Source organism: Lepidothrix coronata, unplaced genomic scaffold (assembly GCF_001604755.1).
Source record: "Lepidothrix coronata isolate B3197 unplaced genomic scaffold, Lepidothrix_coronata-1.0 Scaffold25, whole genome shotgun sequence".
NCBI classification, from domain to species: Eukaryota; Metazoa; Chordata; class Aves; order Passeriformes; family Pipridae; genus Lepidothrix; species Lepidothrix coronata.
The window spans coordinates 2,737,882-2,753,283 of record NW_016690205.1 but is presented as its reverse complement, the minus strand read 5'-3'; the positions used below and the strand labels follow the sequence as shown (position 1 = coordinate 2,753,283).

The 15,402-nt window shown below is 40.7% G+C and overlaps 1 protein-coding gene across 7 annotated transcripts in view; it reads right to left on the bottom strand.

Moving 5' to 3' along the window:
- The window catches only part of PLEKHA1 (pleckstrin homology domain containing A1), a 32,756-nt gene extending 17,555 nt beyond the window's left edge, over positions 1-15,201 (bottom strand). For 5 of the 7 annotated variants that reach the window (XM_017809292.1, XM_017809296.1, XM_017809298.1 and 2 more), the window contains exons 1-2: positions 14,858-14,998; positions 309-469 (exon numbers count right to left, since the gene is read on the bottom strand). In XM_017809292.1, the coding sequence (XP_017664781.1) occupies positions 309-449 (141 nt within the window). In that variant the 5' untranslated portion in view covers positions 450-469; positions 14,858-14,998. Of the gene's footprint in view, positions 1-308; positions 470-4,443; positions 4,466-14,857; positions 14,999-15,060 lie in introns of those variants that run through there. The other 2 variants (XM_017809293.1, XM_017809294.1) reach the window with 2 other exon arrangements.
- Between the last annotated feature and the right edge of the window lie 201 nt (positions 15,202-15,402).

Genomic DNA, 15,402 nt, shown 5'->3' with positions numbered 1-15,402 from the left:
TTCTGTTGAGGTCCAGGAATATGAGACAGCTAAATGAGCCACACTGTAAGGAAAACTACACACCTCCACATAAGGCTAAAGGTGAATTAAAACACCTGTGTTAAAACTGCATGTATGTGATTTGGCTCATCAGGTTATATTAAACTGATTTACAATTAATTCGCTTATGGCAACTTATTTTTTGCTCAGCTTCTGGGTCCATAATCTAGTGCTAAACCCCATTTTTCTTAAGTGAAATTGTTAAAAAAATCCGAAAAAAAAAGTGGGAGATGATATAAACCAGGAAACTACTGCCAAGACCACCTCACCTGTGGGTTGTCCATGTACCACACCAGGCTGTCTTCCCGCGTGTCCAGGATGAAGTACCGCCGCAGAAACTTCCCGCTATTCTCATTTTCCTCAATGTCTAGGAAACCACAGATGCGATTCTGACGATCCACATAAGGCATTTCTGACCCTGGACATCACACTGCAGAACAGAACACACACACACAAGTTGAGCAAAGTTCCTCGTTGCTAATTTTAACCCTGTTCTGTGCCTGCCCGTGACATTTTGAGCAGTTTCAACTCGTAGGTTCAAGAGGTTTCTACGGAAGAGCAAGTGAGGTGTAGCTGCTCCCCCAAACTGCCACTGAATTTTTAGACAGGTCTTCCATTCTTCTTTGAAAGCTGTACTTAGATATCTAATAGCCTAAAAAATAAAAGTGGTAAATAGCAGATGAGATCTAGACTAGCTTTTACAAGATCACTAAAAAATAAAGATCCTCCTTCATGACACGCACCAAGCTCAGAGAACACTGGGGCTACACTTCCTCCTTTGACACTGCCTTTCATGGCAAGAAAGAACCTTTGTCAGCAGCTCTCCTGCCCAATGCAATTTTTCATATTTTGCTCAGGCAAATTCAGTAAAAAGCTTTTAGAAACATTGTGCACAATTTTCTTTACTTCTACAAAAAAAGAACTTCATGTCTAACCATGTCCAAGAACAGAAATTGCTTCACCCTTATACATTAAACAGTCAAAATGCAGTTGGTATGAGCAGCAACAGAGATGTGAACACACTTTGTACTAAGGTCTGAGAATGACAGGGTTTTTTTTTTAATTTATTTTGACTTTTTTGTTTGTTTGTTTAAAAAAAATAATTCAAATCTGCCCTGCTGACCACCTATCCCCATTTTGTCTGCTTCACCTTTTATGGCTCTGCCTTACTGCAGCTACTGCATCATTGGTTTTGCTTCCTTTTATTTTATGGGACAGTCATTTTACCTTCAGAGTCAGCTGTGTAAGACCAAAGATAACTTTGCATGCTTATCTAAAAATGGCAATGAACAGACATTTAAATGGTAAAAATCAGGTCGATGCCAGTCTTTCCCAAGGCAGGAAAGAAATGATTCAGTCTTTACATTTTGTTACAATACTCAGAAATAGTACAGATCCAAAAATATTAACATGAGAAACAGAAGGTTTAAGCAGTCCACACTTTTCACAAAATTTTACAGCTTTCACTGTGTAATATGGAAGTTTAATTTTAATATCTCTTTAAATTCTTTACCTTTATTATTTCCTTAAGGTTACTTGATTTAAATATAGTTACATACAGACACAATGAGGCAGACATCTGATAATTATCTGTAGCTAGCTATTGATACACCACAGCACAACACGATGTTTGGCTTTTGAAGTGGTTTTTTTTTTTTTTTGGTGGGGGGAGGAAATCAGTGTTCATTTTGGGGACTCAGATATGCAGATAACCACACATTTTAGGGATCAATATACAAACATGTAGATGAATCCTTGTATTTACAGCTGTCATTTTATACGACTAGTTCGAATACAAGACAAATTTTGGTTCAACCACTTTAAGAAACAATTTTTTACAAATCTATTATCATGACTTTGATACCATACCAGAAGAATTTCTAGAAAACAGTTTTAAATCATTTAACTCGATCTGTAAAACAATTAACCTTTTTTTTTTGTGCCCAGCACCAAACTAATCCTTTGGTGCAAACTCAAGTTTGATACATTAAGTTTTGCACCAGGGACCAGATCCACCAACCTCAATTCAGCAGTATTTGCAAAAAGTTAGAGAGATTGCAATATCATGGTGATGTTAGCTTGGGTTTTTTACTACAAGGTATTGAACTTAAAAGCTAAATGCATTTTTGTGTATGACAAAGTTAACACACTTTGCTTTGAGATGCAAGATGGTTTCTGTGAAGGAGAGGAAGGATAAGTGAAGTACAAGGATATTAAATGTGTACAAGCTTTCCATTAAGCACCTCTCTGATTTGCTTTAATTTCTACCTCCAAAAGGTAGAAGACTCTCTATATCTAAGAGATGCAATAATGGTTTTAATAGGCAAAGGCTTGTTTTTCAATAAAGTAACAAAATTTTCTGAGGTAATGTAAATTTTATTGGTATGTTACTCACGACTTAAATATCACAGATCTAAGACAAGTTCTGCAACCAAGCTATAACAGTAAGTAATACAAAAACAAACACCTGAGCACTCAACACGATACCATAATTGTAATAAAGTCATCAGTAATTCAGTTGCTGGCTCTTGGGATCACTTCACACTGAAGCAACACCTCCTTGTAAACACATCTGTAGCTGAGGGCAAGTTTAAGGGGACCTGTTCTGTAAATTACACCTCTAATTTGGCAGAACTTGGCATCACACACGGTTTTCATTTAAATGAATATAAAAATCATCATTTACCAGCATTGTCCTAAGCTGGGCCAGGTGGTCCCTCAACAAAATACATGGCACTTCTGGGGCACCATTTCGGCTTCATATCAACAGTTTATGAAGCCCAGAAAAGGCTTGTGCCTAAAAAAAGCAAATATTGGTGGCTGGTTTCCTGTCTGAGCAGACTTAGGGCTGTGTTCTCTGCAGATGTGAAGAAAATGAAACAGGGAAAACTTGTTTTTGAAACAAGATACAAATTGATTAAGAGTCCTTGAATAAAACCAACTGGATTTTCAAAGCACTTTTCCCCTATAAGAGAATCTATGAGAAAGAAAACCTTTCAAGGCAAATGAAAGGAGGATGCTCATAATGCTCCATTATGAACATACAATTAGCTAAAGTTGAACTGCTCCAATACTTGAAATGATTTTTTTTTTCCAGGGCAAGAGACAAAATTCAGAAGCTTTTTTTTTTATCTGTCAATAAACCAATTCTCACAGAAAAAAACCCCAAAACTCAAACCAAACATGAAGTAATACAGATTTTCTACTTCATAGTAGTACTACCTAATTTCTAGCATAAAAATTTATACTATTTGCAGCTCCTTTATCCTCTGATGAAAATACAGCACAAAATACCATTAATTTAAAAACTTCAGTTCTGTAACTACCGTTTTCTTCAGATTAGTTTTAAATTCCTCATGGGATTACTGACCTCTACCAGACTGATGCTCTTAAAGAATATGAAATAAAAACCCCTCTCACTTTATAATACACTGAAATCTAGGATAATATCATACAGCTCCTTTCCAGCTTTAAAAGTTTGCTTCCACTATATTACATCTTGGCAAGATTCCCCTGTAAATGAGTACCTATTCTATTCAGCATTCAATAATGAATCACAATTTGTAATGCATATTAAAAAAACAAAAAAGCAATTTGTGCCTTTCTTCCAGTTACCGAAGCAACTGAACACACACGACAAAGCCACCACCACAATACCCTTCCTTGCAACTCCTGACAGATCTAAAAGCAACGATGGAATTGCCATGTTATTTCTAAAGATTCACATGAGGAACTGCAGAACTCCAACATTAATTCCTCAGCACAGGGAATCTGGTTAGAAGACCACCAGCCTAAGAATTCATCAGAACTTCAGCTTCAGTGTCTTCAGAGTACAGATCCTGTCTTGCATAGGTGTGACTTGTCATTATATTATTTTAGGCAATTATAAAACAAAAATCTCCAGGTCTGTGTCTATTTTACAGCACTTACTACACGAACCCTTAGTTATTTTCTGCAGCAGAATCTGCAGCACAGAACAGTGTATTAACTCCTCTGCCCACTTCTACAATCAAATATAAAAAGATCACGAGTTCTTAGAGAGAAAAGATGAAGCTATCAAACCTTTTATAGATCACATAAAACTTCATTTGATTTTGCCTTCCCTCTCCTGGGTGGGAGCACAGGGGAGGGGAGATGTGGGTCAGTGACACAGTGCTGCTTCAGAAAAAACATCCCTGTGGCCCATTTCCTCTTGGCTCTCACCATAATCCACCAGAAACGAAAAGATTTCTGAAAACCCATTTTTGTAGGTGTATAGTGACACTCTGTAAGAACTGAGAAAACTCTCAGCTCCTTTAACTTCTTTCCTGGAGGGTTGTGTTATAAGTGAGGAGGTCTCACTTATTTTTGAAGCCTTCCATCCCCCTTTGCAGCAGCAGTGCACTAATTTAAGTAGGTACATACCTCATCAGCCCAGCTTCTCTCGGGTTTCCCCTCTCCCCGCTCTTTTCCTCTGGGGTGCAACATATACTGGCATTCCCCAACATTTATATCACACACTGGAGGCTGCCTGGGCACCACTATAAATAAAAATCCCAGATCACCTTCTCCAGTCTCCCTGCAAACGCATGACTGCACAAGTAGAACCTGCAGAGGCACACAAGCATCTCCTTTTCACCATTTATAACAGACAGCTTCAACTCTCCTACATTAATTCCTATTTTTAGTTTCCCACCAGCACCTGTTCTTGAGTTCACCTCCTTTACAGACTGGTCACAGTCTCCATATCTTCAAGTATAAAGTCTAGACAAGATTGTTGCAGTGGTGTACCAGGTGACCTTCCTATGCCCCAGCCTCTCCTTTGAGCACAGGTAGGTACAAACCACGGAGCACTGGCTGACTAGACAAAGTGGAATTTTGTTCGGATAAAAAGCCCATGCAATAGGCTTTCCACAGGAAAGATTGATTAAGAAATACAGCAGTATTTTAGCTCACCTTTTAGCTTTATTTTACGTCTTTTCCCCAAGCTCCAGGTATAATTTATTACTTTTATTTCTTTGATTTAGAGCAACAGTTGTACTTCCTGCTCTATTAAGGTGTGGACATTTGAAACTCTGGATTTAACTCACCCCAGGAGATGACTTTGGGGTTCTTTTCCTATTAGCTAAGGAGATTAAGAAACACACATTACCTACTTACTCATGTCTATGAAATGAAGAACAACCTTAGCACAACTCCACCTGACAAACACAAAATGATGCCATGAGTCATGCCCATCCCTCCTCCCCACCTCCCTTTCCAAGCCCTCCTGTTTACACCAGCTCCATCACCACAAAGGGAAGGTGAGCAGCATCCCCAGCAATGTCCAGTCTTTCCTGCACTTCCAGGGACAGCTCAATTAGTGAGTGCTCCTGGGTTTTGCCCAGGCAATTACTATCAGCTTCCTGCAGTAAATCAGCTCCTGTCCAGCTGGTCATCTCTTTACTGACCATTTACTGACTCCCCAGGGGAAGGGATGAGTTCAGACTGTCTTGCTTATCCCCTGAAGAACAGGGCAATGAAAGCTTTCCTTCTTGAGGACATCCAGGGCAAGGAAGGGAAGGGGGGGGAAAATCCCAACCCTAAGACAACCAGCTCAGAACAGCCTCTAAAAACAAGCCACATAAATCTGCCAGGACAGCAGTTCAAACTTCTGTATTTTCAACCCCTTGAAGCCCCTCCAGCACAGGCAGTCCACCACAGAGATCACTCAAACTACGAGACAATGTCTCTGCTCATCTTTCACACAACCCTTTAAGCTACAATTTCCTGAGTACCAAAAACATGACAGAAAAACACTAATCCAGGAGCTGGAGAGGAGATTTGGCTGCAAACCTGACGACAGCCAAAGATAATTCAGAATTGATGAATTTAAAATTACACTCCGAGCTTTTCTATTTCCCAAAGATCCTTCACTGATTCCTTTTTGTTCTGGAGGGCACAACAGACATTGGATACCTCTGTTAACAGAGAAGACATGACTTTGATTTCAAGAACCCTATGACACTATTAGCAACGTTCTAACTACCTCTAAGAATGGGAAGTGGAAATCTCCATGAAACACTGCCCCCTAAATTTATATTTCTTCTCTAAAGTGGTCAAAAAGAAGGGAAAAAGCAGCTGCAAAAGGCCAGTATTCACTTGGAAGAGAATTCCTAAACATAAGTAATTTTTTTCAAAATTAAAAAACCTGAAGTCAACACTGGTAGCATTGACCTCTCCTACCCCTGGCCAAACTAAGAGGGATATCAACCACCACATCCCTCCCCCAGTACCTAATCCAACTCCCAAACAGACCACAAGATAGAAAAATCATCCTTTGCACTGATGAATCATCTCACAAAACCAGCAGCCTTATCTTGCACTTAAGTCTTACTCAGTCATGATTCTGTCTTCAAAACACGGATCTGCTGTTTTCCAGGAAGACTTGTTAAGTCAGGGTAAGCCACCCATTCCTGCCTGTCCCAGTGTCCCAGCAAGTCAAATGACTTAATTTTATTCCATACTATCTACTAATGTTCCTTTTGCCTGGGTAAAAATTTCATTATGTTTTAGGGGAAGACTGGAGTTCTAAGGAAAATGTTCTGAAGTTACCTGAATCCATCACTCACTTGCCTATTTCAAGTACTGTTCTACAAATTCCACAATGGAACAGACTGGTCCTTCCTCAAAAACTTTTGCAGAAATTTCTCTCAGTGATGTTTCATGCCCTTGATTTAACTATTCTTAATTTAACTACTTTCCTCCATCTCAAGGTATTTGCAATAGGAGCCAAAGGCTTTGGGATATGAGGAAATGCACTGCACAGGATGCAAACTCCTCTCTATCACTGATCTCTTAAGACAGCCAAAACAACAACCAAAAAAAACCCCACCTCGCCTATTAATGGTTTTTGCCGAGCTAAAACAAGTATTTTAATTGTCCCTCTAAATGCCCTGTGCAATGAGGCCATTATAAAAAAACCCTCTTGGAATTTATTCATTAATAACTTATGATGACCAGCCTACAAAGCAGTAAAGAAAAACAACAAAGCTAAGAGACAGGGAAAGAACATGTTTGAAGTTCAGTTTTCATCACTTCATATTAAGTCTAGGTAATACAAAGTTAGTCCAAAATGAGATATAACCAGAGATAGGTATGACAAAACCAAAATATATGTACTCTAATTCACTTTGACTTATCTCACACAATCCTCAAGTTTTTAAATGCTCATTAATTTCAGTTACAGACTGGTTAAAATGTTTAAAAATGCAGGTTCAGAGTTGGTTATTATTTACAATGGTTTTTAACGTTATTATAAACCTTTTCAAAATTTTAAATAAGTGCCATCTACAAAACTCCAAATCAGACAAATCAGGTCCTTGTTCTTGAAAAGGCTTATAGGCTTCATCTACAGAAATTGTTCCATTCATGACAACTACAACAAATTAGAAATGAAACAGGGAATAAGCATATTACCTATTAGGATTATTTATTATTATTACTAGTTAACCATTGGTAAAAAAAAACCCTGTTTAATTTCAATAATAAATTATTAACTGTTTCATTTAGGCCAACCACTCTGAGCACTGGGATTCCACACACTGCCATCTATTTCAAATTCCCATTGGCCTCAAACTATAAATCCTGGTGAGGCTTGTTTGACTTGAGGAAGTTCAATACAAAAAGAAGGTGAGGCTGGTTAAAAAAAGAAGTTTGCCATTTTTGAGCCAGTCTTGCTGATTTTCACTCTGAATCCTGGGTATAAACTCAGCAGTATAAACAAACACAGACCTCCTTCCTGTGAAGTATTCAAGAAATGAAAAGGCCAGCTGGTTAGGAAATTAGTGAGTTGAAAATATCTTCTTCAGTTTTCACAGAGTACTTTAGCATTGTTAAAGAAATAGCAGCATGTACATAGGAGTGTGTTAAATTAATTTTGAAAGTACTACTTAAAGAAATTATCTGCCTCAGTAGCACCAAAATGTTGTGCTGAAAACACTGTGTAGAAGCCAGAGGAAAAATTAAAAGAGCATTGCAGTAGTAAAGGATTACCTTTTGCATAGAGATCCAGGCAAGTTCCAAATTTAAATGCAAGAATATCATACTCAGACCAATTCCATTCAACTCCACATATTTAAGAAACTCTAAAGCCAGCTCTGAGTAGCTGAATACCTGCAAACTGTGACTTCACATTACATCTGCCTACAAGGAGCATAACATATCACATATTATTCCCTCCAAGCACAAGTCTAGGACAACATTTAACAACTCTGTCTACAGTGAGCTCAAAGGAAGCATATTCCTTTAACACTTGTAACCAAACTGGAGTCTAACAAGGGCTGTAAATAACTGAACTTTCAGTTAATTTAAAGTATCAAATAATGAATAGAAGATTATCAGATGAATACGTGGTTTGGCCCTTTTGAAAGATGTAAAAGGATTTAATGGAAACCAAAGCATTCAAAGCAAGTAACTGATTATCAAATTTGATTTTATAGATCTAATTTAGCAAATTCAATGCAGAATAATTTAAAAAAAGGCCACAGTTCCTCTACATTAAACCTTTGTGAAGGAAAAATTACTGCTGTTAAAAATTCCACCTAAATGTTATTTTAATACCGTGGGACTTTTCAGTACAGATCATGTTTGGTTCATTGCATGTCACTATGTGGGCCAAAATTCCCTCTACTGCAAAGACCAGGTATCTCCTCCAGAATCCAGCTCACTTATCAATTATATACACAAGGATTCACAGAGATTAGGACTAATCTCAGAGCTCTTCAGTAAGTGCAAGTGTAGTGAAAGCTCTTTAGGGAGAACAAGGCTTTGTCTGTCTCATGTAAGAGAACCAATATGCATTTACAGAACACATGTCAGCTCCTGTTTACCACAGTGGGAGGGGAAAATTAAGCTCCCATCAAATGACAAGATATTGGGGACATTGCCTCCCCCCTCCTTTCTTTTATACATCTTAAATCAAGAACATTAAATCCCACACTGGCATATTTAATAAAAGTCTCACCTGACACCGAAAGAAACCCCTTAAGTGAAAGCTTATCTGCAGTGACAGGTTTTGTAGCACAGTGCCAGCACACAAGCACTTGACTTGAAGCACATCATTCACTGTAACTTCTCACAGAATTAATTTCCAGCAGCCTTCATCCTCAGAAACAAGCCACGAGCCCAAGGAATTGTCCTCACCTCAAGTACAGCCCATGTCTGGTTGCTGACCTTCTCCCTCACCTTTCTTCTTGTTTGTGGGGTGACACAAAAACCAGTCACTGCTCAGCTGTTGCTCTGCATTGACAAAGGTGGTTCCCAAACCCCAAGTAAACAGTGCACATGGAGAAAAACACCATTCCACCTACACAGTAATCCCAACAGCACCAGGAAGTCACCAGGCTCCTGTCTGACCTACACACAGCGAGATGGAAACACTCCAGAGGAATCACAAGTCCTGTGGATGTGCAACGACGTGCCTGGAAATCCTGGATGTACCATGAACATGCAACAGGCTGATTTTCAACACACTGTCCTGCTGCCTTCCCCCAAAGAAGGGAGCAAAGGAGCCTTCTGAAGAAATCATGCTCCTCCAACCAAAAAAAAAAGGGCACTGCACAAATTAGCAAGACAGTATAAATAAATTACAGGACCTGCAGTGAACTTGATTTAAGGAAGAAAAAATAAAAAGAAAAAGGTTAATGAGAAAAAAAACCAATATACCCAAAGCCAGAAGTCCTGAATAAGAAAAAACACTTCTGAATCAAGAACATCCCTTAAGCAGCACTAAATGCACACACAGGCACAGAGTCTACTAGACACGGAAATAACTTGTCAAACAAATTTTTAGTACAGCCTAAGTTTGCATTTGTCATTTTGGGCCTCCCTAAAGAGTTAACCAATATATTTAACAACATCTTTTGAAGTGCAGCTTTAAGAGGACTGTTCACTCTTACAATAAACCTGGCATGTAACTGTTCTAGCGCTTAACAGAAGAACACTTAATTAAGTCACTAGTCTGAACAAGTTTAAACACATTTTCTTGGACATGGCATGTAAATGTGGTGGGTACCAAAGCACCCAAGGAGAGCACACACATCAAACCAATTACATATTAAATGAATGGATTTATCACCTATCTGTCAGTATCCAGACTGTTCCTGGGAGTGCTGACTCTCAACAATGAAAACATGTTTGCAAAGCTTGATAATTGTTGTCTAGTCTATATTTTCAATTTATAGCAACGACAAGGGCCTATTTGCACCAGAAGAGTTTTAGATCCAAAATACTTTTAGCTCTATAATGTTACTAAATACACTGCTCTTTAGAGGTGGCTGCAAATTCTTTTCCCCCTTGGGGCAGTGGGGAGGTACAGAAGTTATTTTTTCTCAGCCTCTTTCACACGAAAAGTCAATAAATCAGACCTAATTTAAGAGATTCTGCCTATCACGCCAGCGGAACAAAGGAACAAAACTGATACTCAAAACATTTGGATGCAATGGTTAGCTAGAATTAAAACCATCTTCCAAAGACGAGAACAGCCAACAAAGGAACAGAGAGAGCTTTGCGACTGTTCCCTGCGTGGCAGAGCCATAGCAGAAAAGATTTGCATGTTTGTTCAGGTATTTTAAGCATTGTTATAAATTTTTGTTAAACAAGCAAAGCAATGCAGCGCTCCTTAAAGTTTCAAGGACTTGTTTTCTCTGTCTTTAACTGACCCAAGATATTTCCAATCAAAACTTTTTTTTACCCCCACTTATTACTCTGGTTTGACTCCTCCTGCCTGGAGTTCATCCCTGGCTTTTACCTTGGGCAGTTTCTCCAGCCTCTCCCTCCCAGCACAATGGGGCTTTATTACCACACCTGGACTAGCACACTGGACACATCAAACCTGACATACCCTTACAATGCTCCCACAAGGCAGAGCTGCTGCTGCTCTGCAGTCTCAGTATGAGAACAGAGGGACAGAGCAGCAGCTTGTCCCAGGCCACACAGGAAGCTTTTTGGCAACACAGTGAGCTGAACCTGTTTCCCAAGTCCCAGAGCAGCAACCTCACCATTGAACCACCTTTCTTCTACATAAAATACCTGAAACTATTCAGATTTTAAGGCAAAGGCATATGTTCAAACCTGAAAACTGTTTAAACTGTTGAATGCCACAAATGTCTACCAGACCTGCAACTCCCTCCTCGAGCAGATAACATCTGTTAAAAGTAAGTGGCTCATATAGTTCTGCACCAGAAAGCTTAATAAGTTCCTTCTCCAAGATTAAAGAAACACCTACACATTCTAGATGCTTCTGCAAGTCCCTGGAGGGAGAAAATGCTGCTTAGTGCTGAGACAATGAACCAGCTTCCTTCCTCAACAGCAACAAAACCCTGCTGCTTTACCTAGCACTGAGAGGAAAGTGTTATTTATAGAATTCAGCCATATATGAACACGTATCTAAATATTTCTCACAGTTAGGGTACAGCATGTGGCAAGATGACCTTAGACCCATATATTTTCAAAGCCCTAATTTGAGAGATCAGTGCAACAGGAGAAAAAAATCTGAAATGGCTCTGCCATATCTCCCATTCCAATTCTTTTCAGTCATTCTCTGCATTAAAGGGTAACTTCAAAACCTGATCTCAAACCATTCTCACTACTCTGACCTCTTCAACAGGAAATTTTTCTAAAGCAGTTATGTTATTTTTAAATGCCAGATAAGCTCACTAGAATTTTGATATTTAGGTTTCTTACATAATTTTATAAATCATTGATAGCAATGCTTCTAGCCATGTCTTATTGCATTTAGGCCCAAAACCAAAAGAATACATGTACTGACTGTTCTGTTTCTTATATAATTTGTTTCCTGGTGACTTCTTAAGCACTTGCTACACTTTGTAAAAATGTTTTATGCTAAAGCCAGTTACTTAAATTCCCCTATTTTGGCACTGAAGTAAGCTTCCATCCTGTACTTTCATGCAATTATACAACTCTACAAAGGTTCACTTGGCTCCAAACCTCAGTAAGTATTTTCTAAGAATATTTCTATTGTCATAATTATCAGTCAAAGAAAAAAAACAACAACCTGCCAAAAACCAGCCTGCAAGAAAGATACATCCTCTGGTATCACAAGTTATTGTTTGTCTAAACTGATGCACAGCTGGACTCATCCCAGTGCACACCAGAGCATGCAAGGGAACTTCTCATCAGAACATGCACTCACTTGCCAACGCTGCTGGTTTGCTGCTCTCTGAAGGAACTGCATTTACTCTGATAACTGTCAGCTTAAATAACCAGGAACAGTCAGTAATAAAGACACCGAAGGAATCCTAAATCCACTAAAATAGATTAAGAATTGTGCAGGCCTGGCAGTCTGGGCTACATCCAACACTGCACTGGAGGCTGTGTTACAAGCAGAGATCTGTTCACATTTCAGTAATGTCCTAAAGTTCTTTCTAATCTGTTACAGTCAATAAAAACTGACTTTTGCACTTCCTCTCCTCTGCACCAAGGCTCTGACATACAGCAGCCTTTATGTGAGCTCAAACAGCTCCCCTGCCTTGGGAAATAAGCCACAGCTACCTGGAAAAAACAAGGCCTTCTCCTGCAGTCATGTCTCTTCCTCATGTACATGCCTTCCTTATTCCCCATGCGTGTGTCTGTCTTCTGTCACTCAGTTACTACTGCTGAGGAAAAATAAATACAGGGGGAGAGAAGAAGGAGAAGCAATAAGATGCTGCCTATTTTCTTCATACACTGGTTCTTCTTTGCCTACTCTCTAATTTATATGAAAGCATCTCCTCCTCTAAAATATTTAAACACTGCAATATACCTGTCAGTGACCCAGTGTGCATGTTGTTCTTTAACTTCACCCTTAAAATGCAGAGCTACACAGTGGAACATGAGGCCAAGTGTAGTTATAAAGCACTGAAATAGCTTAAGGAAATAGATTGTATCGTTAGAACTGACGAACTCGAAATTAAATTTTCTACACTCACAAAATCAAATCACGATGTTTAATAACTGCAAACAGAACATAAGAGAGTCACACAAAGTTTCATTTTTTATGCAAAGCTGATTCCAGCAGTCCAGCATTCAGTGATATCCAGGATACATAAACCCCCCGTGTATTATTTCTTGAATTATCACGTTCTGCATCAGTGCTTACCTATCCCTGAATTAAAAAGTTTTCCTCCAAACACCAACCAGGCCCAGCATCTCTCTCTCCCATGAGAGATTCCAGCCCACTTTTAACACTTGCTCACGTGACAAACAGGAAAGTAGCACTTCTACACTTCTTTGCTTTACAAACCTGACAGTTTTATGTATTGTTACTTGTGTGACTCCCTCAACTAAAAATAACCAAGAGTAGGAAACAAGACTGAATGGACCTAAAATATAAGTTCACTGTTCCAAACTCACTGTTAAGACTCACTAGAATGCAGTGAGTGCTCTGTGAATTTATCTAGTGTGGAGCCTCGTGAAAACAAGTGATAAAACTAAAAAGTCTTCCTTTACAAAACTGGATGTAGAGACCTTCTTGAGGACTGCCGAGTTTGCTTTGAAATTGTAACTCAACTGTGGAATAAACTGACATGAATTTATCATCCTTCATAACTATTTCCAAATCAAAAGTATTAAAAAAAAAAAAAACCCCATCCTTAAAAGTGCAGCGTAGTAAACTCAGTAAGACAGAATAACTCATCATCAAAGTTACCAGGTACAATTCCAGCTCAGTAAAGACTGTGCCTGTGCTGCTTTAGAATGAATACAGCCCAAATATAAAAAAGGAAGTGGACAAATCTGAAAAAAAAATGCAAAACCCAACAAGCCCTGATGCATTCAACAGCGAGAAGCCATTCCTCACACCCCACAGGCCCAAACTGCAGGATCAAATATGGCTCTGTCTTCCAGTGCCATGTGTGGGATTGGATAATGGGAAGAGAATAGAAAATTTATCTTTACAGACATTACAGCCTCTGTGAGTAAGGTAAGGAATTTGTCAAAAGGCAACAAAAAAGCTGATGCTGTCCAGCTTGCTGTACATCTAGTAGTCTCTTTAAAAGTACTGTGCTCTGGTAAGAAGGTGAAGCATGGGGAGATCTAGCTCTCGAGAACCTAAAAAAAATTTAAAAAGGAATTCTACCGCTCAACTTTACTCAGACAAGTAACCTCCTTTTGCTCAGGCCTAATTCACACGCTCAGCCTAACAAATTAATAACCGCTTCCCCTCTTGAACGCTGTTCATTCTGCTTGATTATAAACACAGTGCATTGATTAGTGAAAATTAGACACTTTTTTTAAAAAAAGGCCTCAAAACAGCAGCCTGTTTCCCCGAAGTGAAATTGCTGTCCTCTTGATGTTACTTTGCAAACATTTTATGCAACAACATAATGCCTTTTACGAAGGTCATGCCTGACTCCTTCCTAAGGGAACTGCACAAAACACGCAGTATTTAAACCCGTATTAAGCCAGCAGCACGTCAAACGCCTATTCGGAATTTTACAGGTGATAAAAACCGCGGATATAACAACAGTAGTTACAGTTTAACACTCATTTTATAGTCAAGTTATCCATTCAAAATCGCTCTGGCTCAGTAAATCACCAGCCCGGGTTACAGCTAACCTGGAACACGGGCAACAGCTTTCCAACACGGGCCTTTCCGAAGGCTAAAAACAAACCCACCACCACACGCCGGCCGTCCCAGCCACACTGCTCTCCTCCTTGGAGCTGCAGCTTGGGATTGGGATCCCAGAGCCGAGCCCGCACCACCCCGGCAGGGTCTGCCCGGACAACGTCGCCCCTTCACCCCGGGCTGCGAGGGGACCGACCCGTGCCGGGCGCTGAGCTCGCCCACGCCCGCCCTTACCTCTGGGGCCGTGACAGCGCCACCGGGGCGATCCCACGGGTGACACACGCACGGAGCCCCCGCGCCCGGCGGCGGCTTCCCGGGAAAACGGGAAGGGAAGAGGAGGGAGCGGCGCGGCGGGAGCGGGACAGAGCTCTGCGCGGTCACACACCGGGCAGGCGCGGGAGGAACAGCATCACCCAGGGCGGGGCCGCCGCACTTACTGGAGCGCTGGCAGTGCGGAGAGCCGTGACAGGAGCCGCGAGGAAGGGAGAGCCGTGGCGGAGCCGCGAACAAAGCAGAGCCGGGCGCTGCCGGGCCCACTCCCGGCCCGGAGCCACCCCCGCTCCCGAGTCCCGCCGAGGGATCGGGCCCCTCCCGCCACCCCGCCGGGAGACCTCCCTGCGCATGCGCCGCCGCCCCGCAGCCTGCTGGGACATGTAGTGCGGTGCCGGGGGCGCGGCGCCGCGGCGCGGGGCATGGTGGGAGTTGTAGTCCAGTTATTGTGATAGTGGTGTTGTGTTTGATGGGGAGGCCCCGGCGGGGAAGGGACTGTTGGATATTGG